This window comes from Rhodamnia argentea, chromosome 5 (assembly GCF_020921035.1).
Source record: "Rhodamnia argentea isolate NSW1041297 chromosome 5, ASM2092103v1, whole genome shotgun sequence".
NCBI classification, from domain to species: domain Eukaryota; kingdom Viridiplantae; phylum Streptophyta; class Magnoliopsida; order Myrtales; family Myrtaceae; genus Rhodamnia; species Rhodamnia argentea.
Window position 1 is genome coordinate 4,257,227 of NC_063154.1, and position 24,054 is coordinate 4,281,280.

Below are 24,054 nucleotides of genomic sequence, written 5' to 3' on the forward strand. Positions count from 1 at the left end.
ACTACAAAAAAAATATGTTCCCGGAATAAAAAAAGAACAGAAACTCGTTTGGTAACTACATAAAATTTTTGTTGCGGAACAAAAAAGAAGAAAATAAATGCGTTTAGTAACTGCAAAAAAATTGTTCCTAATTTTTTTCCATTTAATTAAGGGGACTATATATATTAAAATTAAATTGTCTTTATCTTTTTAACTTACTAAATCAAATTAAATCACATTTGTTCAATTTACTAAATCAAATTGGACCAATATATGTATAAGTAATTTATGCACGATTTATCAAATGATGATATGAACGAAATCAACTATAAAAAAAAAAACTGAAAGAGAATATGAATTGGAATTAGACAACGAGAACATCAAATATGTTTTCTATAGATAGGAAAAATTACAATTATGAGTTGCACGTAAATGTTCCCAAGTAGTTAAAAATATGATTACCTTTAAACGGGGACCCTAGAAAAATATTAATTGCACTTTGAGTGAAATCGGGGACTAAAATGAAAAATATTTGTGCATTTAAGTCCTTTTAGTCTAATTGTGCAATTTTTCCAAACATGAGGACTGAAATGAGATGCAAGGTATCAAAATCTCATGTCATGACTCTAAAAGTAAAAATTTTAGCTAAAATGATTTAAAATGAAAATTTTTAGTCAATTTAGGATTATGTTCAATGAAGAGGCATGTGGTCCCAAACTGAATTTTTTTAAATTTAAGAGACCAAAATGAAAAAGGAATTAAAATAAGAATATGGACTATTTTTGCACATTTTTCTGACCACAAATACTATTTTTCCTTATTTTCGGCTATTTTTATAATTAAAATAAATCTGCAAAATGTCAAATATTACAAAAAATATTTTTTGTTCAAAACTGGTTGCTAAGGCTAGGCCGAAGCTTCCAAGGTTGATTTTGCAATTTTATGAATTTTTTCATATTTTTAATTAATTTTTTAAAATAAAATGATAAAAAATCAAGTGTCAACATCATGCAAGAACAAAAGAGAAAAAAGTGTGTTCAAAAACAAAATTATTCCCAATTGTTTCTAAAAAATGTTTCAAATGTGTTTCTAAAAAGTATTCCAAAAACACAGAAGCAAGTTTTTGTTGTTTCTTATTTCTGCTCCAAAAGTGTTTCTATTTCTCAAAAGTGTTCCCGGAATATTTTTGGAACACTTTTTTACATACGCATTTTCGTTCCCAAAGTGTTCCGGGAACACTTTGGGAATAGAAACACTTTTTCCGGAACGTTACCATACGGACCCTAAGCTTCTCCTACGGTCCCCGGTCACGGTTCGCACGTCCCATGAGCTCAGATAAGCGCCCGAAATGTTGTTATGAATTGATAGGCAATTAGTTTCTACCACCATGTGCAGATTAATTTCACTCCTCTAATTAAGTGTAAGAGAGCTTCTTTGAGGGCTAGGGCTTCGAGGCTTTTTGCGATCGACGCGTTCACTTTTTTAGCAAAATCGGCGACAATCTTCTCGGATTAATCACAACAGAATCCTGCTATAGCTCCCGCCAATTCTCCTCCGAGTATAGATCCGTCGATATCGAACTTCAAGGATCCAATTCTCAATGGTATCCACTATTCAGATTTCACGACTTGATATAATGTAGTTTTGTCTATTTTTATTTTTATTTTTTTGCCAAGCGCTTAACTTAGAATAAGTAGTTAGAAAGTGCAATACTAGTAAAATGGTCGGTGCACAAGAGAAGATAGTGTTGAAACTCGAGCAGAGCTCGTGTGAGCTAGTGCCGCTACTGGAAAGACATCTTGTCCGAACGGCATATCCGTATTGACCGACATACCGGATTTTCAAGCGAAGGGAATAAGAGTGACTTAGATTTGACAAAGTGTAGGAATGAAATTAATCCATGGAACACTACGCGATGTCAATTCCGTGCTCATGGAAAGGAAAAATCGAGATATAGGAACCGGAAGAGCTCTCTCCACATAAGTGTGGGTGGGGGAGACATTTTCCAAAAGGCCATCTTGCGTCCGAGGTAATCGAGACTGTTTGGTGTCGGGGCACAAAAGACATTTTCGTAGGAAAACTCGGGAGAGTCTGACAAGGTTTGAAAAGTCAATGCGACGCCCCTTTGGGTCTGGAGAGGAGAGAGTCGAATGATCAGACCATAAACGAACATCACGTGACAAATTAATGAATGACAATGTTTATCAAATAGTGGCGAACGCAGTGCAACAAACCGACCTTAGCTCAGTTGGCAGAGCGGAGGACTGTAGTGGGTAAACCTCATAGTGATCCTTAGGTCGCTGGTTCGAATCCGGCAGGTCGGATTTGTCTTTTTGTTGTTTTTATGTTTATGCAAAGCTTATTTTAATTCCGCCGTTCGGATTTACTAATTCAAGTCTTTTTTTTTTCCTTTTTGGGTTCCTTTAACCGATTGTAAGCACTCACGGCAATCCTTGAATATAAGGCCTCCTTAGCCCGGCTAGGGATGAGGAAAAAAAAAAACCGTTTGGGCTAGATCGAACCCAGTGATTCCGGGCTATTCCTAAGGAGATCGATTCGATTCTCAATTTCATAAAATTGAAACCGATGATCTCGATTCTACCCAAACCAGACTGATTACTATTTTTATTTTTTTATTTCGTAAAAACCTTTAAAAAAAATATTAAGCTGATTTTTGGGGCGCTAATCACTCTTTCCCTCTCACGCTCCGGTCATGTCCCTCTCGCTCGACTCTTAGACGGTGCCACCTTCCGTACGGCGGTGGACGACGTACTCCGGGGTCTAGAGGAGGAGGGCCTTCTTGACAAGAGCTCTCGACGTAGTAGGAGTCAAAGAGGGCAACGAGGATGAAGTTCGAGTTGATCTGACCCCCTATGGAGTTAGAGGGGAGTCGGCGGGGCCATGCGGATGAAAGGGGAGGGAGGGAGGAGACACTAGAGATACAATGATCCATGACGGCTTGAGAGCAGGATTGAAGTGAATTGAAGGTGCAGTCTCTTCGTCGGCCTTTTAGCGGCGCATATGACAACACATTTAGAGTAAAATTTTGACTTCAAAAGTGCTTTTGGAGCAAAAATCCATTTGATTACACGATTTTATTTTTCTACTTCTGAAGTATTTTTTCTCCAAAAGTAATTTTGAAGTTATTTGAAGAATTACAAAAATTTACTTCTCTTCGAAAATAAAAAGATTAATTTCTGATCAGAAATGAAAATAAAAAATTTAATTTTTCACCGGAAGCTATTTTAGAGTAGAAGCGTTGTCACGAACTTGTCATAGTGGTTGTCTTTTTTTTTTTTTTTTTTTGGTGGGAGGAGGAGGGAAAGGGGGTTTGCGTAAATAAGAGAGACAGATGAGACACGTGGGACGAAACTTGTGAGAAAGTGGACGAAGTAAAAGTGAAGGCGATAGAGATTAGAAATTGAGATTGAACAAGACTGAACAAAAACAAATGCCTTTAATGCGATAGAGACTTGTGAGGAAGTAAACATAAATGCGATAGAGAGGGACAGCCTGGGCAATCCACTCTATTAGACTGCTCAAGAATCTGGCTGAACAAGTCTCGTGACCATCCGATTCCGTTCTCGGTTTCAAAAATTAGAAACCGATCATTTTGATCCGATTCCTGATTTCTAAGAAAGATCGAATCGGATCGAGATCTAATAATCCTTAAGCGACTCATTATCTGCTAAATACTCTTTGCCTCGTTATCAAGCTTTTCTCGAAACAAATGAGATGGACTTTTTCTTATCCGAAAACAAAAATACGGACGGTTCATTATCGAAATAGACGAGCTTTGAAAAATTGACGTGCAAAACAATAAAGAAATGCAAAATGCGTCAATCGCAAGCAATATTCGAATTATTCGATACCGATTATTCATTGCCGAAAACGACGAGCGTTAAAACAAAAATATCGCTGCACATAACGGTAAAGGAAGTGCAAAGTGCATCAATTGCAAGCGATTTACCAATTATCCGAACTTGATACATTGTTTCAAGGTAAATTGCAAGATCGGGTTCGTCTTTCATTCGTGTGTCGTCTTTACCCGAAAGGATGATTAGACCTGGACTTTTCCAATAGCCCAAAGCCTCAAACACTATGTGAAGAGAAAAAAGGGAAAGAAATGAAAAATGTTGCTGCCCAGGATCGAACTGGAGACCTTTAGTGTGTAAGACTAACGTGATAACCACTACGACCATTTTGATCCAATTCCTAATTTCTAAGAAAGATCGAATCGGATCGAGATCTAATAATCCTTAAGCGACTCATTATCTGCTAAATACTCTTTGCCTCGTTATCAAGCTTTTCTCGAAACAAATGAGACGGACTTTTTCTTATCCGAAAACAAAAATACTGACGGTTCATTACTGAAATAGACGAGCTTTAAAAAATTGACGCGCAAAACAATAAAGAAATGCAAAATGCGTCAATCGCAAGCAATATTCGAATTATTCGATACCGATTATTCAATGCCGAAAACGACGAGTGTTAAAAGAAAAATAACGCTGCACATAACGGTAAAGGAAGTGCGAAGTGCATCAATTGCAAGCGACTTTCCAATTATCCGAAATCAGAAAAAAGGGAAAGAAGTGAAAAATTGATGCGAAAAATGTTGCTGCCCAGGATCGAACTGGAGACCTTTAGTGTGTAAGACTAACGTGATAACCACTACACCACAGCAACCCCGAGGTTGCCCTGATTTTCATAATCAGGATATATTAAGCTCATACATCCTTGTTTTTGACCACCCATGGGTTGCTGGTGGTTAATCACTATCAGTTTTCTCCTGTGGAGAAAGAAAACCGACTGAAGCTGAACATCGGGAGGCAGGTCATGCTTTGGGCAAGATGAATTCGAGGATGCTGACACTTCAATTATGTCGCGATCCCCATCGCTGTGTCTTCTACGCACGCAGCTCGCGGTCATGGCGGCTTTGCTGCAAGAACGTTGGAACTTTAGAAGCCTCCCTCTTCTTTGTTCCATTCACATGTTACACCAGTGGAGCGGAGTGGAATGGAGTGCTCACAGCTGCTCTACTTCCATTTGCGACGCGCGCTCGTTATGTTATGTTCGGGTTCAGCAAAGCGTATGCAGGGAACTCGGCTGACAGTATGTTCTCATCCAGGGTCATCCATTGCCTCGATTCCAAGGCCGCATCGAGTTTCCAGGAAAATGGCAGGGTTCCTCAATGGCGATGCTTCTCCTCCCCAGATTCCGCCCCATACAGGCTTTCTACACCCGAAATCCGTCTCTCTGTGGCCCAGATTGCACCAGCTGTTGAATCCAAAGGAATCCGGGCTTTCCTGGGAGAAGTTTTCAAGCATGAGCTTTACGCCGCTGTAAATCATGGATCACCCCTGATCTCCCTGTGAAGTTTTCAAGCAATCGCCGTGTATATTCCGAGTGGATTCTGTTGTCATGGTCACCATGTCACATAGGCCTATCTCTGACTTTGCAGAGTCGAAACCCGAAGTTGCAGAGCCCGAAAGATTGTCCATCGTGCTCCTGGACAAGGGCTCCTTCATTCTTGATCTCATGTCGACCGAGTGTATCGACACGGAGAGTTTGGGTGACTCTGATGGCATCCTAGATGCAGCCGTCGCGTGTTTCCATATGAACTAGCAGAGAGCCTCATGTCGGGTCGGGTTCGGTAGGCTTTTGCTTCTGGCTCTATCTTTGAGGATATCTATCACCTTTGGATTGAGCACGAATCTCCTCGCGACGTACCTTCCTTCCACAAACCATCCCTTGTCCACGGCAGATGAGAACCCGTCAGGCAACTGATGTCTTGAGGGAAAGAGGGATATCCTGTGAGGAAATCAGTATGGAACTCTTCAGCGCATCCACGAGCAATGGTCGGCCAAGTGGTAAGGGAGTTGCTCATAGCAACAACATCTGCGATTTTGTGCAACATGCAAACACCGATCAAGTTCGCTTGGACAGCTACTTGGGGCACAGAAGGACATTGCCGCTTCACAAACAGTTGGAAAGGAAGCAACCGATTGAGGGATTCTAACTTGAGATTTTCAAGATACTCGTGGATTCGGGATTGGATCGGTCTTTCGGAATATGAAGCACCTTCGTCATTGCAACTTATGGAGAATTGAGAAGTTGCTGACAGCAATTTTCACAAGTCAGAAGTAAGGCACTCATACAGATAGTCCTTGCAATTCGTTGGCCAAATTCTGGGAATACTACTCGTAGTGCTTCTGGATTAAAGGGCATGTCACTATCTTAGCGAAAGTTCCAACTGGTAAACAACTCTACCTGCTACTAAACCAGGCAAAATTCTGGCAATGTTGTATTCACGCTATGGTTCTGCATTTCAGAGGGCAAAAAAGAGAAGTTGAGAAAATTAAACGGGGACTCGGATGCAGCCGATGTCGCATTCTCTTCCCCAACAATAAAAGCTAGGGAGGGAAAATCAACATCTTACCATTCCAAATTATGCTTTACACTATTTACACTCGTTGCAGTTGGAGAGCCTAGACCAGGAAGATGCTAAAGAAGTAAACATAGCCGTACAATGATGGGTGACTCAACCGGTACCAAACTTTCACCCCCTATCCCAACCCATCAATCGATTTCGAACGCCTTCTTCAATCTTCTTTCTCGGCACACACGAACTGTCCCTTTCCTCTAGTAAGATTCTGTAGACCTCCCACTCCCGGTTGCATATCATGTGTCGTCCTATCTCCACCTGAGATGATAGATGAAAAGAGATTTGTAAAGCAGTCAAGACTACAAGTGAGAATGTTTGATATTTATGCAGGATTACAAATTGATCGGAATATTTACCGAAAATATTCGGATATTGAGAATCTGCAGAGCAAAAGTAATATCATAAAACACGAGAGGGCGACCCCTTCCAGACAATTCAACTGGGTTTGCAACTAGCAGCTCAGTCTCTGGGCCTCGGCTAACCACAGCCACTCTGAGGGGACTCTGCAGCTCCCTCTTCAAACAAGAACTCAAGTCGTTCTGCTCGGTGAGGTCGACAATCTTGCTTCCATCAGCATGCATCATGAAAAGCTCTACCTCACAGTTCCCTCTACAGTTTGCCCAGAACCGTCCATAAGAGATCTGAGAAGACGGGAGAAAATCCATTAGAACAAAAGTGCTTGCCTTTGTTGGAGGTTTGTTGTGTCTAGATAGTGGGAAAATAGCGTTTTTGATCAATAAAAAAGCCCCTAAAAACTATACTATTCACCTGGATATTCAAGTCTTTCAATGTCCTCATGATATCGTAAATGAGGCCTTTGTGGTCCTGACATTCGATCTGAACAATCGTGTGTGAGGGACTCAGAGAGTTGTCCATCGAAACAAATACAGGGTTAGAGAAATGAGAACTGCTCTGATTCCCATCTAGCAACTCTAAACTGGAAGTTTCCTCAGTAATTGCAGAAGGAAGAAATGGAGAACCCTGTGAGCACGCAGTGACTTCTTGTCCGGCCCGTTCAATCTCACAACTCACCATGGTGTCCCCTAGTGCAGCTCTCAAATGGTTGATCGTCTCCTCCTGTCTCTTCTTTGTATGAAGTAGCTCTCTGATTCAGGTATGAGAATAAGACACTGGAGTGGAGACCACTGCTTTTATTTCCTAGAGAGCACTCCTGCTCTTGCAGCTAGATGAATCTTTAACTGAAGGCTTATACTTCTTTTAGGACACAAGAAGGCAGTCAACATACGAGGTAACAAGCATAACGGAGTTCAGTTCATAGACGAGCACGATTAAAAGAAGTACCTATAAGTCTAGGCTTCACATTACATGTAACAGTTTGATGCTTTCGATTATGAAATTGACCCCAAAGGATCGGATATTTGATGCATGACGAAAGGCATTTCAAATTGATGCGTTTGACTTCTCCTTTTTTCTCCCAATGATCGAGGTGCTCAAGGATAACAACAGAACTGCATTTGCTAAACGCATTACTGAGCAAATGAAAGGGGGAACAACTAGTGATGACAAACCTAGAGTCCGTGACAAAAAAGAGGTCCATCACCCTGCCATCTGGAGTTGTGGATACTTTCACTCTCTTTATTGGCAGTTCTAGTTCGCACAGAGCCTCTGTCACGTCTGCCGGTGAAACAAAGGACAATGATCAGTACAAATGAAACTTCTCTACTTGAAACTTCTTTAAGCGATGGACCGTTAGACTCTCCATATGTGAGAGAAGCGGACAGCAAATCATGATGGATGTTAGCAGTAACTACATGTATTTACGGATATAATTTCTGAATGATAAGTTTTTTAAATTCTCTGTTATATAGATTGAACGTTAGGTGGCTAAGATGTTTGAGGTGATTTCATATTCCCATCTAAACGAAAACCAAGCACAGAAGTTCTTCCCTTATACCGTGATAATGGAAATCTCATAGCTTCACGTCAATCAATCATGTTGACCTATATTTCAATTCACAGTATGCATTGTATGTAAGGGTTCGCGATACCGATTCCTCAGTGGAATTATGAAGGATGCTTGATTTTGTTCAACCAACACGAGATGACTCCCCTACTTAAAAGGCGGATGCCGTGTATTACTAAACCAACACAACCCGAGTTTAATTCCGTGTAATTAGCTAAGAAAGAAGACAATTTTACCGTGTAACAAGCCTTTGCGATCGTATGAACACCAGAACTTTAACAGGAAGACATCAGGTGGCCTTGCCTGCTTGCTCTTGGGCCTGTAGTACTCGATCTCCGACGTCGAGAAGTACGAAGGGCACGCATCTAGCAGCCTCTTCTTCAACAAATTCCAGCTAGTCGTCGGTCTCCCCAGCAACCAGAACAACAAATAACACCATTTCCCATCCGTGGACAGATCTGTAATACGGAAACAGAGCAAAATCTCATCTCTAGATGGTTTCCCCGGATAAATGAAGCATCATAAACTACCAAAATGAACCCAGAAAACCCAGGATCCTGAACGAACAAGCTCATAAAAGACGATAAAACATATGAATTTGAGAGCAGCTCATCGGTTCATTCATAAGATTTCAATCTCCAGGATGTTAATACGTACACAGCAAACATTAATCCCACCGTTTATTTGCTCGTAAGTGAACCATTTTCCACCTCAATATAAGATAATTTCAGAAAGGCGCTGCTAAAGATCAAGAACACAAACAAACACCATCAAGGCATCTCTCAGAATTGGAAAGCAACTAGCAGAAAGATCGAAGCCACCCATCATCCCGCAAGAATCTCGACCTCCGCCAAAAACATTGCTCGCAAAACTACAGTACAAGAGCTCACTCACCTCCCCTGCAAATGCTCAAACCGAACTGCAATATGATCCGACACAGATCGCAGCCCAACCCGGTCTTGTCGGGACAGTTCACGGTGATCACGGTCGAGTCACTTCCGTTCTGCGACTGGCGAATCACCACCGCGTCCTCGTGCAATATCCCCATGTCGACGATGCTTTCGCTTTCCCCCGCTCTGTGCGGTAACTTTTTCTTTCCTCTTTTTGCCGCTCAAGAAGCTGGCTTTTTCACTGCTCCGATCCGCGTCTGAATCGGCCGAAAGACTGGGAGATTACGCCAGAGAGAAGCGGACATAGATCGAGCTCGAACTCTGCTTTTTTTTTCCCCCTTCTTTCTCGACACTTTCTTTTTCCCGGCGTTTCCTCGATTTTCTGTGTGGATTCTCGGGAAATCTGAGTATCTCGGGCCTTTTTGCCTGTTTACTGCGGTTCGAGAGAGTTAAACTGCTGGCTTAAATAGACAACCTAACGGGAGAGAGAAGAGAAAAAAATCTTGTTAACATGTAGCTTAATCTTAACTATGTTTTGTGCCTTTTCTTTTTTTTTGTCTGAAAAACATCATTAACTTTCGCTCTAATCTCTAATGTGCCCCGATTAACCCTCCGTTTAAAAAATGACCGTTTATTTTTTTAAAATTATCAACATTAGAGCCACTCAGAGGATTATTATCAGAACATGTCTTCATCAACACCCTCATATTTGTCTAGAACAACAACAAAAACAACAACTTCTTGATATTATTAATTTTAAAGAAATCCATAGTGATTTTTGGACAGAGGGTTAATTGTGATAGATTTGGCTTAGAGTGAAGTTTGATGATTATTATTTAGAAAAAAAAAAAAGTACGGGGTAGAATTAAGATTAAACCTAAAATAGCGCCGTTTTTAAGAGTTAAACTAACATGGTTTTCTACCTATTGTTATTTCACCAACCAGCATCTTTTGTTCCATGCACAAGGCACGACTTACAACTCACGCACCACGAGAGCTTTTTAAATATTTTCAGAAAAGACGATCCGCTCAACAAATAAGCTCCTCATTGGATAGTTGCTTGTGAAGACTCAAATGCATGAGATCTTTGTAGGATCGTTATCGGCTGTTCCAAAAGTTAAAGCTTGGAAAATATGCGTTTGATGAAGTAAATAGTGGTCTTGAAAAATGCAAATCACTCGTGACTATTTTGAAAATTTAAATTGTTAGACGAATACGTGATTTAATAACCAAATATTCTAATAAAATGGAATCTGTACGACTCGATTTTGTCCTAACAAATTATTAGTACGCTTTGTACTTTTTGCAAATGTAGCCACAAACAAAAGCAAATTAGAGACCCATCCTCTTTCCACCGGAGAGTGCCTTGGTGCGATTTTGTGATGTCTGGCCGGTTTTGGTTCCACGCTCTGTTTGTCTCGTTCCGTCGAAACCAAGGCGGGGCCAGGAAAATATCTCCGCCCTCACCTCACGCGCGATATCTTGCCTCCTCTTTTTGTCGTCTCCCGATAATCTGTCACCGCCGTCGCATCTCGCGAAACGCGTTACGCGCCCACGCGCCCCCCCAAACGCGATAACTTCGCCCAATCGCGTCCCGCCCCGTGGAAGCTTCCATGCAATTTCTTCTTCGCACGTGCTTTCTTTTTCTTTTTCTTTGTCCTTTTCTTCTTCTCCTTTTTTTTTTTAACTCCCTCGTCTCTTTTTGTGTTGGGGTTGTTGGGGAATAATCCTGTGCTATCTAGTTTTTTGACTTCAGGCCGAACGGGCCAATCAGGAAACGACCTCCGTCACCGAGCAGGGTGAGTCATGTCCTCGACTTGCGGAACATCTCGGGAAGTCAGAATTTTCTGTCGCTCCGTTCTACGGCGAATGATGGCGAATTTGGTGAGTCCCATGTTAGGAGTTTTGATCATCTAGAAAATTGGAGATTCCTCGTTTAAGATTCCATTTTGTTCTCTTTTCTTTCCTTTTCAGAAAATCGATCATGATGGGGGCCGAGCTAAGAAAACCAGATTGGTCAATTCGAGCCCATTTTCGAATGCCAAATACCTATTTATCTCCGCCGATGTGGAGTCTAGATAACGAAGTTATAGTTGTTTCATTTCGCTTCAACATAAGTTTTTCCAATCGACCCGATAATCGGTCTGGCGCTTCTCCAAGCCGACATGACTCGAAACCCGAGTTAGGCAGGCCCGAGCAAACAATTTCCATCTTAGACCCAAGTTTTGCCCGGATGAACTACGTAGTGCATAAACGCGCATGAAAGCGAAAGAGGCTTGGGTGACTTCACCTCCCACTTGAAACGTGACGCAAGCGCCAGGCATTGGCGCTCGCAATGCAGTTCTGAAAACGATGTCCAAATCACACAAAAAGACGACCACCAAATAATTTTGACGATGGTTCCCATCCATGATTGATGAAGATTAGAGGCTTATCCTAATTAACAAACGTTCTTCGGGGTTTGTGCCGCGCGTGGCATCGTGACATCAGTTTGGTGATTAAGGAATGAAAGGGAAATTTTCCAAAAAATAATAAATCTACTTTATAACGACCAATTCAAGCCTAAACCTTTTAATCGTGCCAATGTAGTCTTAAATTATTTGATGGTTTGTCAAGTTAGTCATGACCTTTCAATTATGATGATTTAATTCTAAACATTTTGACAATTTACAATATAATCCTTTCGGCGAATTTTCCAAACAATAGCTTTATGACTAAATTAGCAAAATTTCAATTGAACAGTTTAGAACTAAATTGGCAAATCATCAAAAGGTTTATGACTCAATTGACATAATTGAAATATTTCGAATTGAATTAACCTCCGTACAATAAGTTTTGGAATTTTTTTGGACAACTATCCCAAGAATGAGGCCGCGTGTAATGGAAGTTTGATCTCTCACACCAACATTTCGAACAACCTCGTATTTTAGGTTACTTACTTGAGTTTTGGCTTTGTTCTTATCTGACCCATTGGATTTGAATAGGGGTGAGTGGTTCCAAATATCTTTTATTTTTTTTTAGCCTGGAACCTACCCGTCATACCCCGGAACCTAGAACCTACACTATCGCGGGTTTCGAGCAACCCGAGAACCTACCAATTTTTTTTTTTCATTTTTAGTTAAGCAAAATGAGAGTGAAAGTAACAATCGCCAAGAGGTCTATAAAAGCGAATTTCGAAATCATGATATCTTAATAACTACTAAATTATTTTGAAAAACATCATCCCCAATAAATAGAGACCCTAACAAAAGATCATAATGCAAGATCAACAAAACAAGTCCAGTACAGTATAAGCCTTATGCAAATACAAATTTACTAGTTTATAGTGTTTAGTGTTCAAGCATAATAATTGCAATCTAATTGTAGTCGGCAATCCATAAAAGATGAACACGTAAAATAAAACAAACGAGAAAAAGTTCAAAACATGTGACATAAAATCTAAACCATAAAACTTCAGTCCTTAATCATCCATGAAAAATTACTCCAAAAATTGCTTCTTTTGCTATTTCCTTTTGGCGGTTCCCAGTTTTGGTTCCGGTTTGATTCTCTCTAAGAACCGAGAACCAAATCCTGTCTCCCTAGAACCTAAAATCGAACAAGAAACTGTCGATCTAGTTCTCTAATTCCCGATTCTACCTTGAAATCGTGCTCACCTCTATATTTGAGAGGTGTTGTAGGGGATAAAAGAGATCATACCACATGGGATGCAAATTACTTTGAGTAGTGTTGAGGATTCGATTTTAACATGTATATGCACTTGATATCATTTTCATATGGATTGTCTGTCTTGCGCTTTAGTCAACAATTCCGGCGAGGATCAAAACCTGCTGCCTGGTCAACCATATTCAGGAACCTTTGGTTGACCATGGTTGGGAAGTTTGGTTGACCATAGTTGATCATGGTTAGCCAGCTCTAGTCAACCATAGAACCAACTTGGGATTCAAAAGGTTCGTTTTTAAAATTTGTTTGGCAGATTACATGTTAGACCATCTTAAAGAGGGAAAATTGTCAAAAAGGTCCTAAAACTATTGCACTTTGCCATTTTAGCCTTAAATCTTTTGATTTTGCTAATTTAATCCTAAGCCTTTTGCATTTATGTTAATTTAGTCTTAAACTTTTCGCATTTGTACCAATTTAGTCTATCCCGTAAATTTTGACTGGTAGACGCTGACGAGGAGCTTTTTGCATAAATACAAAAGGTTTATGATTGAATTGATAAAATTAAAAGGTTTAAGACTGAACCGATAAAAGTACAATATGTTTAGGACTTTTTTTTTTTTTTTTTTTACAATTTTCCATCTTAAAGATATCACTAGAGTTCTCTATGTGAGTTTTGAGAAGAGAACGCTATAATAATCCATGCAAAATACTGGGTGAAGGTCCATCGGGAGTTATTCTCGAGCGCGGGATTGAGAGCGACATAGCTTCAAGCTTGTAATCTCCTTGTTTGCCATTGATCCTTGTCGCGTCTCTCCTCCCGAATTTAGATCTCAACCCTAGACCAAACAACATAAATCTCGATGCCTCTCTCTCTCTCTCTCTCTCTCTCTCTCTCTCTCTTATTTCTCTGTTATCTCGCGATCGTGGTATATGGCATGGTCCCGATGGGCAAATAATTCCATCAATTTTTTGATATCGATGCGCATAGGTTTCTCTCTTTAAATTAAACTAACACAAAACCCAATCTCGGCGCGCCGTTGATTTTGTGCGGAAGATACAAACAAGGGATGAAAGTCGCGAACATTCAACGCACTGATTTCGTGATTGAGAATACGGTGTGAAAAGGAAATAGATAAACTCAAATGTTCCAAAAAAATCAAACGAGAACAATATCATTAGCTTTAACGATCCTGAATGAAAATATCTCGCGCCTTACTTGTCGTTACGTGGAAATTTGTCCCCGGGAGAAAAAAGAAAGATTGCTCCCCACCCCAACAAAAAAAAGTATATCTTATTACCGAATGAAATGTCGACTCGTCCCACATCGGACATCTCGAGCTTAGCCCGACATCCTCAATTACTCCATGGAAAGGCTTCTTCCCATCTTGTCCATTGTCATTATTACCCAGAATCTCCCAAAGCGCGATGCCAAGTGGATATTGACGTCATAAAGGCCGACTAGTGACGTCATCCTCCAATTGGAGCATAACATCAATGCATTCGTTATTTTGTCCCACTAGGCAGATGCTACAGTTCCGTGCAAAACTTGCAAAGAAGGCAAATACTTAGGGTCCGTACGATAATACTCCCTGAAAAGTATTTTTGTTCCGAAAGTGTTTTGAAGAACATTTTTGAAAAAAGAAACACCTTTGAAGCAAGAATAAATAAATAAGTAAAAATTATTTCTGGATTTTGGAACACTTTTTAGAAACAACTTGAGAAAGAGCTTGTGTAAGCCACGACCGCCTACCATCATCGGCGAAGAGCTCAAGCGGAGGCTGCCGTCGCCGCCGCCTGCGGGCCGCGGGTTGCGGATCCTTCCTTTTGATGAAAAAAAAGCTTTTTTTTATACTTGCCAAACGTGTTTCTATTCCATGAAATCGTAATCGGGAACAAAAACACAAAAAAATATTTATGTTCCAAATATGTTTTCGGGAACGGAAACGTTACCATACACATCCTTATATGCGAAAAAGACGCAAAAGAAAAACAAGAAAAAAAGATAATACACGCGACCAAAATCCTTAAGTTAGAACTAAGCTCATGTAAAAATTTGAATATTCCGAATCTCAAGAACACGCAAAATAATAGCGTTTGAAAAGTTCCCACAAGTTCTTCGCATCTAAAAAAGTTGAAAATGAATATTTTATCCCGACGGTAAATTCACCGAAGGACGTTGTAACTAATAAACTAGGAACATGTCCGGAAGAATTGGTGTGGTTAGCTTTGTTTACGTGATTGGAACAATTGATAATAGGAGAATTCGCCAAAAAAGTTATAGACCTATTACAATTATGTTAATTCAGCCGTAATTTTTTTTTAATCTATCGAGTCCTAAATCTTTTTTACATTTGTGTCAAATCAGTCCATCTAGTCAATTTTGGCTAGTTAGCGCCGATGTGATAGTTTTTAATAATAATTTTTAATAAATTTTTTGAATTTTTTATTTATTTGCTTACTTATGTTCTTTTTTTTTCTTCTCCTTCTTTTTTCAACTGGTTGCACAGCAGCAAGCTAGATGCGAGGGTTGCTGACCTCGTCGGCTCTCGTCTCTAGCTGGTCGCTAAGTCGGTGACCCGTTAGAGGAAGAAGGAGAAGAAAAAAAAAATTTTAAAAATACTAAAATATCATTAAAAATTGCCATGTTAGCGTTAGTCGGCCAAAGTTGGTCGAGATGAATTTTTTGGTCGAATGGATTGATTTGGCATAAATGCAAAAATTCAAATATAATTTTAATTTTATATTTAAGAAGTTTGTTATTCAAGAGAAATAACATTTACATTATGATTATTAAAAATCCCATCCACTTTTTATTCCACTCACCAATGGGATAATTTTATCGGGGCTACATCCCTCTTATATTCAACTTTATCATGTCTTTATTAATTATATCATGAATTATATCCCGACTATCAAACACGGTCTAAGAGTTTTAAGTATTGTGATTAATCAACGATAAGACAAATAAAAAAACAAACAAAGTCCACCTCTGATGTTCTTTCAAGCGATTTATTACGATATTTTAATCTTGTAAAGACAAATCGGGAGTTCCGACTTACACTTTGCCTCAAATTTTTAAGAAAAAGGATGAGAACCATCGCGTGACCTTGATTGATGCGAATCGAAGTGCGATTCGGATCGAGCGATCGATCCGCGACCACGACGCAAATCAATTTGCGGATCCCGGAACGATCCCTTAGTTGAAAACAAAGCGGAAAATTCCACATCCCACTATTAGAAAACGACTCGCAGGAGAACTATATGTTCCTAATCTTCAACCACACACAAAAGCTGGTGGGTCAACGTCCGGCCGGCGACAATTTAATTTTCCGGAAATTGGCCAAAAAAGCTGATGTCAGCATCGATGGCGACCTTCAAAAGCTTGATATTTATGAAAACGGTTACTTAGGCATGGATTGTCGCTTCGCGGGGTGGCATGTGTGGGGACCACCCGACGTCACCCCACCACAAGAGGCCACTTGGGTGGGCGCCACGTGGCCTTCGCCTTACCGTCCAAATCAAGTAATCCTTCTTTCTTTAATCACCAATTTACTCCCTAAATTTGGAAAAAAAAAAAGAAAATTAATTTCTCTGTCTCGGTCGGTCGTTGGTACAAGAATATTGACTATGCGTTGACTTAGGATTGAATTTTAGGTTACCAAGAAGAAGAATTGCAATCTCGATGCTTCAACTCAGCTAGGTCGATTTTGCGGCTTGTGTGTTAGTGTAAGAATAAGCCTAGGTATGACCGGTCGAAGCAATTGGGATATCCGTTCTCCTTCCGAATTGTGATCGGTAATGGTCAAATTTGATAAAAATATATGAACTTCCCCTTGTACAACAATAATGCCCTAACTTTTTAGATGATTCAAGAAACTCTGTGAATTTGTACTCGAGGGACAAAAGCACTCTCTGAAAAAGTTCCCGTCTCAAAAATCCGAAAAAAAAAAAGGCACATGACATGACTAATGATGGCATTTGCAGATTAGAGCTGCAATGATCTTGAAACAGATTTGTCACAATTAAGAGGGATATAAAAAACGACGACGTTTTAGGGAAATCCACATTTCTTTTGGCTATTACCTACGTGTTCGGCGCATCTATTGCCTCTTGTGGATGTGTCTTTTTGCATACGGCGGCGCCTTTAGCCACACCATCATGTGCCACATTGGTTGCATGGACAATATAATTAACATTGGTCACTAATGTTCAAACTTCGATAATAAAATCGAAAACCCATTAATTTCCAGCACTTCACGTATAATTATATGTCAAGTCTGAAAAATAGGCCTACCATATCCTCATCCATGTGAATTATCAAGACTTTGAGTTCTTAATGATTCTCAGATTTAAGTTTAATTCCGTTGTTTTGTCTTGAGAATTTATCTCGATTTTCCCCCCAAGGGATTCGAGTTCGCATTGACTACTCCAATGAATTCCCATCTATTGGCAGCCAAGCTAAGCATGAATGGACCAAACCGAAGTGCAAATGGGTTGGCCTATGTAGCCCGTTTCCTCCTTAAGCCCGGTCGGCATAGCTAGATCTTCTCTAGCATTTTATATTGAACATGATTTTTTTCTTTTGTTTCCGTTTTACGGTCATGCTCGTGCTCGACCTTCTAGGCCAAAATGTTAGATCAATCCGCCTGTCGATCCGGTCTATAATGAATTCTAAAGTCGCATTCGAGTTTTTTTGTTTTTTTTTTCCCGCTAAAAGAAGATAATATCTATGTTTATACTACTCATTAAGGAAAAAAAGCGTGGAAGTTGGTCACTCTTTCAAGAACCCAATAATGCCCTTAGATCATCAATGAAGACATTCAAGGTAGGAGAATTCAAATGAGTTGGGGCAAGTGAAACTTGGAGAAAACATATGAATGCCCTTTTGTGAGTTTTAGTCGATTTTCGGCAATATAGAATTATCCATAATTAATGGAGATTTCCACTTTTACGGGAAAGAATAGAAATAGCTTTACTCGGATCAAATTTTAAGAATGTAAACTAGCGCTAGAGGTGTCGAATGGATGGGTCGGGTCGAATATGGTCCGACCCGTATTGACTCATTTAATTAATTTTGACTCATTTTTATACGGTACAATTTAACGACTCATATCCAACCCAATCCGTATTACTTAAATACTTTTATATTTAATCAAATCATGCAATATTTATTTCTTATAATTTGTTAAGAGAAATGATATTGCTAAAATACTTTCATGCAATTGATTTTTTTAATTTTTATAAAAAAAATTAAATTTTGTTCTATTTCTATAAAATATTTTTTTTATTATTACCGCTGCTCGCCACCGCCGGCCGCCACTTCCGCGTTGCCGACCCCGCCCACCTCAAACTGTTTTTTTTTTACTTAACAAATAAAAAAAGAAGAAGATTATGTGAATGTTTAAAGATGTAGATCACTCGCTCCTGCAATAAAAGATGGCATAAAATAGATAAATTATTATGTCCGCCTCGTCAAATGGATACAACAGCAGCTTCATGCGCGAGAATTATTGTTTGTCACAGGAGCTTGAGGTGGGCGGTTGGCGGAGGTGGGCGGCTGCTGGCGGTGGTGGTCAGCCGGCGAGCGGCGATGGGTGGCCGCGAAGGTGGACGGCAGCGGTGGCGACATTCCAAATAGTTTTTACGTTTTTTAATTTTAATTTTTTCTTGTATTTACTTATAAAAAAATATAAATATAATTGAGGTTCATTTACAAGCGATGCTTGGAAAGCTGCAAGCCACGGGCAAAAAATGGATTGAAAATGGATCGAATTAAAACCCATATTTGAATAAGCTTTATAAACCTAAACCCATATTTGAACATTTTTTAAATCCATCGAACTCATATGTGATCCAAGTAAATAAAAGTGGATTAAAAAGTGAATCAAAGGCCCATATTGACACTTGTAACTAGCAGGCTCCGTTTGTTTTGTGAGAAGTGAACGGATTAGAAAATATTTTTCTAAAAATGATTGTTTGTATCGCTTGAAAATGTCTATCAATAAAAAAATGTTTTCGTTACCGTCAGCAGTTTATGTCTAAATATCTTGGACGATGAAAAGATTTTTCATTTATTTATTTTTATGAAAGATACAAGCGATCATTTTTAAGAATATGTTTTCCAAATCATTTATTTTCCCTTTCACAAGCGAAACCTATAAGTTAACAATTAACTAACATTTCAAACAGATTGATATGTGACTAGAAATGCTTACATATTTGACTTGCATAAATAGCTTATGCTTCTCGTTAACTACAATGAACCGTCAAATTAGCCTAATTATCCAATTGATATAGCCACGACATCTTATTCATGAAGTGCAAATCTACTCCTTTTTCAGTGCAAGAAAAAGGAACATACCCTTACTCTATTGTAGGCTCACTAAGAGCAAAAGGGGATCATACATTTTCGTGAAACTACTAGGTAGATATGCTGTTAACGAACATATAACACACGATATCTAAACCTTTCGGCGCGATTACTCGCCATGGATGCATGCCAATCGCTCAGCAAAGATACATCGCGTGAGACCCCATCGATTGGATAACATGTGTAGGCCCCTGTTGTTATGATTTTAGTACAACATCTATCATATCTAGATCGAGAACAATTGAAGAACGTCAAAGGACAAGACATTGTTGAGTAGAGGCAACAGGCGAGGCGTTGGTCAAAGTTCACAGTCACGTTTCTCATTTTTTTTTTCCTTTAGAGAATAATTTCCGTTATTAGAGGCTTGAGAAGCCAAAAATAATAACAATTAATGCTTCCCATTGGAGGAAATCAAAGGGAATACGTTGACCTACCATACAGGAAGTATGGTTTCCAAATGCGATTCGATCTTAAGAAAAAAAAATGCTAGTATTGCGAATTTTAAAGACTTGGATCCCATCATATTATCGATAGTTAAAAATCCATTTACCGTGATTGAATTTAATTAATTTAGATGATTTAAAACTGTAAATCTCGCAAGGTCATGCAATTTTAAATCATCTGATTGGAATAAATTTCAAAACATGGTATTTATGTACTTTCCTTCTATCGAATTTGGCTAAACTTTGATCCGTCATAACTTTTTCATCTGATGTCCCACTAACCTGATTTTTGCATCAACATAAGATCGGTAATCCGATATTCCTAAATGAAAAAACAAAAGAAAAAGAAAAAAATATTAGAATATTATTAAAATTTGCTCATTTTAACACCGGTTGCGCCACATAATACGGTTGGCATCCATGTGAGTGATTTCCAATCAAATTTGGCAGAAATAAATTATCGCATTAGCCTATTCCATCCGGAGCTTCTGCAGATTCCTGCATCTTGAAGAGCCGAAGCTGCGGAACTGCAAATGTAGAGAACTCGTACCCTTGGAAAGTTCTGAAGACGACGTATACAAGCTAGATCTTTTTCTAGCCATTCCACGCCAAAAACACGTTCGCAGTGATCACGAACACTTCCTATCTGCTTCCAAATCAAGACTCGTAACAGTATCTGCTCAGTTATAAACTCCAACAACGACCTATAGTGTGTGTGTGTCTATATAGATATATAGAAGAATGCATGTGTCTAGGGTTTGTGCGGTTTCACTTGATATGGCAGCGGACCTCCCGGGTGCTTCGGCTTGCGGTTTTTTCACGCTTGCCACAAAGCTTAATCTCATGCGCGCCGCGAGCCTTAATCTGCACGTCTGACTTGGAAATGCCTGGAATAATGCACTTGCGTTAGAACTCACATATCATGTGTAATCGCATGATTTTCCCTTGATTGAAACAACAAAAGAAGATTTAACAGAGTTTCGAAATGTCATATAGAACACTATAATGCTAGCACTGTTTTGCTATTACCACTCATATACACGTATGATGTACATATGTGTCTTGTGCGCGTATATGATACATTACCTTGCAAAAATATTTTTTTTTTTTTTTTTTTCCGACGAAGATGAGAAGGGGTAGGCTTACCTATTTTAGCTGTAACCGGAGCCGACGTCGCCTTTAAAGATGGAGGCGAAGCTGTTTCTAAGGATGGCATGGAAGATGGTGTTGAAGCCGGACGGGAAGGTGGTTTTGGACCTGAATTTGGGCGGGAAGCTGGTTTTGGACCCGAATCTGGTGGCGGGGTCGGATGAACCGACTTCCCCTTGGAAGATGGAGGCGAAGCTGTTTCTAAAGATGGCATGGAAGATGGTATCGAAGCCGGACGGGAAGGTGGTTTTGGATCTGAATTTGGACGGGAAGCTGGTTTTGGACCCGAATTTGGTGGCGGAGGCGGATTCTGAACTGGGTGTGGATTTGGAGGCGGAGATGGAGGCGGGGGCGGGGGCGGGGGCGGGGGCGGCGGAGGAGCTGGCATTGAGTGACAGCCACCCATCTTTTTCAGTCCTACCACTTACATGTGAAAATAAGCAAAGAGTTTTTGATAAACAAAGGATGAGTTGTGGATGCATAATCTCCTTGATATCTCCTTTTTTTATAAAGCAACTACAAAACTTGTTATACGGCAGTTTCCAATTAATATTGCATGCGAATATCGGATTTCATCCCCATAAGAAAATTTCGGAGATTTTGTTCACGTGAAAGAAGAGCATCCATTTTTCATTTGCAAAATATTCTCTTGCCATGCGTAATATAGATGTTTTACCAAAATATAATTGTCTTAAACCAATGAATAAAATTAAGCACGTTTAATGACAATAATTAGTTTTGACTTAAGGGGTTCAATTAAGTAAAACAATCATTTAACTTCTTAAAAAAGATTGGGTTAAATCATATAAAATCTTGCCTATTTGCATCTCTAAAGGCCTAAATCCTTTTCAGATTTGGTGAGAAATTAATATTATTCTAGGGTAGCGCTATTTACACTCTCATTTTGGCTAAGACACTCATTTTTACTAGTTAACTTACTAAAATACCCTCCTGTTTCTTTAATTAAATATTTCTTTTTTTATCAGGCTAATCCATAAATCTACCTTTTTTTTTAGTTGATCTTGATAAAAACAGAAAAGGAAAATTGATCACAAAATGGAAAAGATTAATTTGTTAAAAGCATAATAAAATGTCAAACGTATTTGTATTTAGATATGTATTAACAAAGGATAAACACATAAATGAAAAAAAAAACATGAAATTTTGTGCTGTTCAAAACTTGATATAAAGAAAGGAATTAATGTCGATTGTAAATTCAATCTCATAGCAAGTGGATAAAAAATTTAAAATATGCTTAAAATTTCTCCTAAAAAAATCTTACGTGAGTTTGAAATTGCAGAATGTTTAAAAAAAAATTTCAACCCCATCTTCCAATTCATATTAAAATATGAAAAGCTATACAAAAAAAGAACAAATAAGCGATTTGTAACTTTAGAAACCTACAATTCTATTTGAAAATCACCCACAAGATCAAAATCTGCTTGATAATTATATTGAATTTTAAATTTCAAATTTGAAATAAAGTTTCCCTCTAACTATTTCATAAAAAATAGATAGTTAATTGTATGTTCATAAGCCGTTATAACTAGAAATTTCTAACATTTTATATAGCTTTTCTAATTAAAATGATGTGATCATAAATTAAGAATAACGAACTTCTCTAGGAAAAGTGATAACATGATGCATTATAGAATGATATTTATTGGGTGCAATTTGATATTTAAAAGGGAAAATAAAAAATAAAAGCAGTTATGTTGGTTAGGTTGATAAAAAAAATAAACAATAACTTGAAGAGGGAGAAGGGTATTTCGGTCTATTGATTAAAAAGAAGAGTACGTTAGCCAAAATAGGAGTAGAAATAACACCGCCCTTATCCTACACTCCATATTCAGCTATTATAAAATAAAAAAAATTATGTTTTCACGTTTAGCTCTTCAGATGATCAGCACTTAAATTTCAATATTTATTTTTCAGTTTTATCAAATAGTTTGGGGAGATAAAAGTCCACTCAGCACTTGTTTTTCGTCTTTTTTTTTTTTTTTCTCTTCTGTTCTTAGAAAGTGATTTTATTTTGCTGAATCGCTTTGGAATGCATATTTATTGGAGAATTCCATATATATTAATGTTATATGACACCCAAATAAATAGAGTGAAGACCGTTTGCTCCGTTCATTCGGGGAGAGTATACGGTACCTCGAAAATAAACTGAATTGATTGTTTGATGTTTCTTTATATAATAAAGAAAATTCCAAAGAAAATAATCATGCATTGCAAGCCATGTGGCATTCAATGGGCGGCGTAGATTGAAATGTTTTAGACTGAATTGATAATATGATTAAAACATTTTTGATAATTTTTCCCTAATTAATAATGTTAGTTATTACGAATAAATGAAACATTGGATTGCACAATTGGACAAAGTCAAAGGACAAGTCATTGTCGAGTAGAGGCAAGAGGTTGTTCAAAGTTCACAGTCATGTTTCTCATTTTTTTTTCCTTTAGAGAATAATTTTCGTTATCAGAGGCTTGAGAAGCAAAAAAAAACAATAATAATTAATGCTTCCGATTGGAGGAAATTAAAGGGAATACGTATACCTTCCGCATGCTTCAGGGTGTATATTACGAAAAAGTTTCGAACAACGTTTTATGGCATGACCACGTCCAATTCTGGGGCATGACTATTTAGAAATGGCAAAACAACACATCATTGTCCTGCGAAGTAATCTCATCTGGAATGTAGGCCTGACTGAATGAGAGAAACAAATAGAAGAGAATCAATACGAAATTTTACCCGATAGACAAAAGCACTCACTCAAAAAGTTACGGTCTAATAGAGGTGTCAATGTGGGTCATTGACCCACTTTTTAACCCACTTTTATTCACTTGGGTCATAAATGGGTTATGCAAATTTGAAAAATGGGTCAAATATGGATTTAGGTTCATAAAGTCTATTCATATATGGGTCTTCACTTAACCCATTTTCGACTCAAGGCCTGAAACATCCCAAGCACCGACTCGATGCCGACCACCGCCATCGCCTGCCACCCACCGCCGTTGCTGCCGACTACTGCCTACCCCCACCGACCGCCACCCGCCGCCACCACCGCCGGCCCAATGCCTCATCCACTACATCCACCTCCACGGCTAAGGTTGCTGGCGTTCCCTCCCCAAAGCCATCGGTACTTGAAGATTATATATTATGTGTCCAGTGGTGTTTTTTCCTTTTGTTCCTT

General features: G+C 38.9%; 1 protein-coding gene and 2 non-coding genes across 3 annotated transcripts; 1 reads left to right on the plus strand and 2 right to left on the minus strand.

Moving 5' to 3' along the window:
• Positions 1–2,212: 2,212 nt before the first annotated feature.
• On the plus strand, positions 2,213–2,303 carry TRNAY-GUA. Its single transcript is given in 2 exon segments — positions 2,213–2,249; positions 2,268–2,303. It is a non-coding gene; the product is annotated as a tRNA-Tyr (tRNA).
• Positions 2,304–4,592: 2,289 nt separating this feature from the next.
• On the minus strand, positions 4,593–4,665 carry TRNAV-UAC. Its single transcript has one exon. It is a non-coding gene; the product is annotated as a tRNA-Val (tRNA).
• A 1,689-nt stretch (positions 4,666–6,354) lies between these two features.
• LOC115753085 (ACT domain-containing protein ACR10-like) lies at positions 6,355–9,670 on the minus strand. Its single transcript, XM_030691584.2, has 6 exons — positions 9,243–9,670; positions 8,585–8,806; positions 7,954–8,059; positions 7,193–7,529; positions 6,781–7,065; positions 6,355–6,682 (listed from the first exon to the last, which is right to left on the minus strand). Exons 1-6 carry the CDS (start codon positions 9,394–9,396, stop codon positions 6,539–6,541), a joined length of 1,248 nt encoding a protein of 415 aa, XP_030547444.1. The 5' UTR covers positions 9,397–9,670; the 3' UTR covers positions 6,355–6,538.
• Positions 9,671–24,054: the final 14,384 nt, after the last annotated feature.

Bases quoted from the DNA above. Each gene is read 5' to 3' on its own strand.
- LOC115753085 (XM_030691584.2), bottom strand. From the start codon at position 9,396: ATGGGGATATTGCACGAGGACGCGGTGGTGATTCGCCAGTCGCAGAAC. The intron at 8,060-8,584 runs GTAAAATTGTCT...TTTCACCGGCAG, and splicing joins TCGCAAAGGCTTGTTACACG to ACGTGACAGAGGCTCTGTGC. The intron at 7,530-7,953 runs GTTTGTCATCAC...TACCTGAATCAG, and splicing joins TTTTTTGTCACGGACTCTAG to AGAGCTACTTCATACAAAGA.